The 4156-nt window shown below is 37.8% G+C and overlaps 1 protein-coding gene across 1 annotated transcript in view; it reads left to right on the forward strand.

Moving 5' to 3' along the window:
- The first annotated feature begins 302 nt into the window (after nt 1-302).
- LOC21387694 (synaptonemal complex protein 1) overlaps nt 303-4156 on the forward strand; it is a 6479-nt gene continuing 2625 nt past the window's right edge. The window contains exons 1-11 of the mRNA XM_024166521.1: nt 303-554; nt 646-695; nt 877-1084; nt 1219-1344; nt 1524-1622; nt 2149-2825; nt 2910-3158; nt 3240-3368; nt 3451-3519; nt 3591-3701; nt 4138-4156. The exon at nt 4138-4156 is cut by the window's right edge and continues 101 nt beyond it. Of these exons, the coding sequence (XP_024022289.1) occupies nt 398-554; nt 646-695; nt 877-1084; nt 1219-1344; nt 1524-1622; nt 2149-2825; nt 2910-3158; nt 3240-3368; nt 3451-3519; nt 3591-3701; nt 4138-4156 (1894 nt within the window). The 5' untranslated portion in view covers nt 303-397. The remainder of the gene's footprint in view (nt 555-645; nt 696-876; nt 1085-1218; nt 1345-1523; nt 1623-2148; nt 2826-2909; nt 3159-3239; nt 3369-3450; nt 3520-3590; nt 3702-4137) is intronic.

Below are 4156 nucleotides of genomic sequence, written 5' to 3' on the forward strand. Positions count from 1 at the left end.
AAATTTAGGGTCCGTTTACTTCGCTGATTCGAGTTTGTAATTCGAGTTGAGATGTGATTTTATTTGAGAGCTTTTTACTGTAGTAAAAAAGTTAGATGTGATTATTTCTGAGAGCTTTTTACTGTAGCAAAACTCGAATTTTAAACTCGAATCGGCGAAATGAACGGGGCCTAACCCCACGGTTGAACCGCCTCAAATGACACGTCATCGTCTTTTATAACACACATACATACATATATGTATGCATATATAAATACCTGCAAAATGTTGGCGCCCATTTCATTTCAACTAACTACCGTACTCTTGCAGTCTGAAACTCTCAGAGCTCCAGAGCCAAAGCGTAGGGTGACAATTTCTAGGGTTTCTTCTCTTCTGCGGTCAATTTTCGATTTCGAAGATGCAGAAGCTAGGGTTTCCAAGCATGAAGAGCTTGGATCAATTGAAGTCGCTGCGCGGATCGGTCTCTGGAACTGCAAAGACCTTCTCCTTCTCATCGCATCCTCCCGGAGATTCTGTATCATCAGGAAGTTTCGCGAATTTGAAGCTCACTGCAGGTTATTCTTTCATTCGGAAAGTTTTTGTTGTTTGGCTGATTTTCTCGGGAAATTCGGACGCTTTCTGAGACTGTTTTGCTTCGATTTGTAGAGAAATTGGTGAAAGAGCAAGCTTCCGTAAAGACTGATCTAGAAATGGCGGTAAATCTCTTCGCTTCTATGCTCTAGCAAGTTTAAGCGTATGATGCGTCTCTGTGTTTCGTTATCTCATTGTTTTTTTTCCTTCATTTGTGATCGTTAGAGTTTCGTGTGTATTCATCAACGAGATGCTGGCGATTTAATGTTAATTTGAGAAGCTAATTAAGAACAAAAAAAATTGCAGAACAATAAGCTGAAAAAATCAATGGAGCATATCCGTGCGTTGGAAGAAAAGCTGCAAAATGCATTTAACGAGAATGCGAAGCTTAAGGTGAAGCAGAAAGAAGATGAGAAGCTGTGGAATGGATTAGAGTCGAAATTTTCTTCAACTAAGACTTTGTGCGATCAACTCACTGAAACATTACAGCAATTAGCGAGCCAGGTTCATGATGGTAAATATTATTTGAAGCTCTCTTTTCGTTCAATTTTTGTTACGATTCAAATGTTCTTAAAAGAGGAAAAAAAAACAGACACTCACACACAAAAGAGGCATAGAATGCTAATTTCTGTTTCCTGCTTTTCACAGCCGAAAAAGATAAAGAGTTCTTTCAAGGCAAACTATCTGCAAGTGCAATAGCTCTTGATAATTTGAATCAACAGATGAACGGCCTGTCTCTAAAATTAGACTCTGCAGGGGAAACTATTAGAAAGCGTAAGTTCTTACCTTTTTTGTTCTCTCTCTCTTGAATAAGGTATTTTATCTCTAACAAACACAGATTCCACTGTATAGCTGCTGTTTGGAAAAGTAAAGTTGTTTATAGTTTCGTTTGACTGCTGATTCACAGTATAGCAAATTTCTTTGATTCTCTTACGTGCATCTTCCGATGGTAGGCGAAAAGGAGCTGGAGGAACTGAAAATCAAGAAAGAAGAAAGGGATAAGTGTTACAGAGATGAAATGTGCAGAACAACCGTTCTCATAGAGGAAAAAGGTAGGCATCTTGCTTGCTTGAGATTTCACTCTGAATTCTTATCCAGCTATTAACTTAGTTATAGCCTATAATGTTACTTTTCCCGGTAATCAAAAGACAGAATGCCAATCGCAGTTGTAGATTGCATCATTTGTTATTAAACTCGTTTAGGGTACAGTTTTCACATTTGTTCGAACAATATCCTGTGTTGAAGATTGAGAAAGTTTAAATGGGGCACGTTCTTCATAGTCCAAACATTACTCTTCCCTTACTTTTGAAAGTTCATTTAGGTCTCCTTGGACATGCTTTATTATGTAATTTGATTTGGATTTCAGATTTATCAATGTACATTATCATGGTTGACAAAGTTGTCATCATCTTCATTTGCTCTTGCTTTTCTGTTCTTATTAGCAATTCAGTTGAAAAGGCTTTTGGATTTATCATTGATTGAACTATCATTAGGACTGTTCTGAGATTCAATTCTTCATTAGTCCTAGGTATTTTTTTAAGGAAGTTTTCTATGTATCTGTTTCTCTTTGGACTGCAGATGCCATGATAAGGAACTTCGAGACAACTGTAGAAGCTAATAGATTGGCTACAGAAAATTTGAACTCTAAACTGGGTGAGGTGAAGCTTGAGTTGAATCTGAAAGGAGATCAAATTAACCACTTGCTAACCATTAAGGAAAACCTGGAGAAAGAAAAGAGTGATGTTCAATTGCTCAAAGATGGCCTTGCTATAAGAATAGATACATCCCTCCTTGAGATAAAAAAGTTGGAATCTCTCATTCACGTACTGGCTTCACTGTTGGCTGAAGTGGATAAACAAAGTTTGACCTTCTTGGATAAGTTTGATCAGCTAAACTCTCTCTACGAATCTTGCTTTAAGTTGGTCCAGCAGGAGAAAGACCTTGCTACCAGGCATGCGCAGAGACAGTATGATCAACTTCATGATAAGTTCTTACACATAACATCTGAGAAGGATGCGTTGCAGTTGGTTAATCAGGAGTTAACCAATAAGGTAATTGAACTTCAAAAAGTTCAGGAGTCTATCATGGCACAGCTTTCAGAGGAAGGTCAGAAAGCAAGGGAAAGGATCCAGAAGCTGCAGTCTGAAGCAGAAATTTTGGTGTCAAAGAAGATTGAAACAGAGAAGTTGGTTTTGCAATTGCAACTGAAAATTGATGCTCTTTCTGAAAGTTCAAAATCATCAGAGAACAAAATGGTTTGCAAATTTTTTCAACTTATCTATTAAATTTTTATCACTCGAAGTTCCTATGTTTAGGTGGTTGTTTTTTCTATCTTGCAGCAAGATCTACTGCTGAAAATTTTAGCACTAGAAAATGAGAATGAGAGTAATACAGAACAATTACAAGGAGAGATGCAGAAAAAAGTGGAAGAAATAGGTACTTTGCAAAAAGAGGGTGAGAAACGTGGCGAGCACATAGAGTCACTGGAGAAACAACTAGAACAGCTTCGTAATCTTTTAGAGGAAAAGGATCAGCGAATTCTGCAATATAAGGAACGACAGACAAAGTTGGAAGAGCAAATTACAGAGGTTCTGAAAACATATTTGGTATATTACAATGTGATTCCTCATAAGATCTCAATATCTTAAAGGTTCCGTCTGTTATTGCAGAATCAAGTACTGTTGACTGCTGCCGAAAGTAGACTTGCAGAAGCTAGAAAGCAATATGATGTGATGTTAGAAAGTAAGCAACTGGAATTATCGAGGCATTTGAAAGACTTGTCTCAGAGGAATGATCAGGTGTAATCTCTTACTACTTGATACGAAATGTCTGAAATCTTCACAAGTACCTTTAGATTGACCCGAGAATGTATTCAATTAGGCGATTAATGACATCCGGAAGAAGTATGAGGACGAGAAACTGGAGATTGTTAACATGGAAAAGGCAAAGGTTTGTCATTTCATCTTCTCTTGCAACATTATTAGTTGTGAATCATGTTTGTCATCTTTTTGAACTTGCAGGCAGAAAAACTTATTGGAGAAATGGAAGCAGAATGCGACCAAAAGGTTGCAGAGTGCAAAGAAGAATCAAAACAGTACCTGGCACGGGTTCAGGAGGAACATGCTACTCTGGTATGCCTCAGAAAGTGCTGCAAGCTTAATATTAACTTGTCATATAATCACGATTCATATGATTCACATGCTCTCTCTCGTATAACATAGATATCTCATTTATATTCCTGGAAGTAATATGAGATTATCAATCATTTAGGACCAAGTCCTGGCATATTTTAGACACTAATAAACCTGGTTTAAGGACACAGTAACTTCATTCCTTGTTGTTCACGATTTCAACTGTAACTTCTTGTCTTGTTATCTAAGTCAGGAACTAACCAGTGATGCTTTTGAGGCTTAATGGAGCAGGAATTGCTAGCTAAACCACGCCCATTGTATTTTTCTGATTATTTTTGTTGTGCGCGTGCACCTGCACTATCGTGCTCATTAGATCTCCACAGTCTAGCTTGCATTCATTCAGAACTTTGTTCGACTCTGCTCCTTCTATGTGTAGGTGAGTCGTATTCAGCAGG

This window comes from Morus notabilis, unplaced genomic scaffold (genome assembly GCF_000414095.1).
Source record: "Morus notabilis unplaced genomic scaffold, ASM41409v2 Scaffold1196, whole genome shotgun sequence".
Taxonomy (NCBI): Eukaryota; Viridiplantae; Streptophyta; class Magnoliopsida; order Rosales; family Moraceae; genus Morus; species Morus notabilis.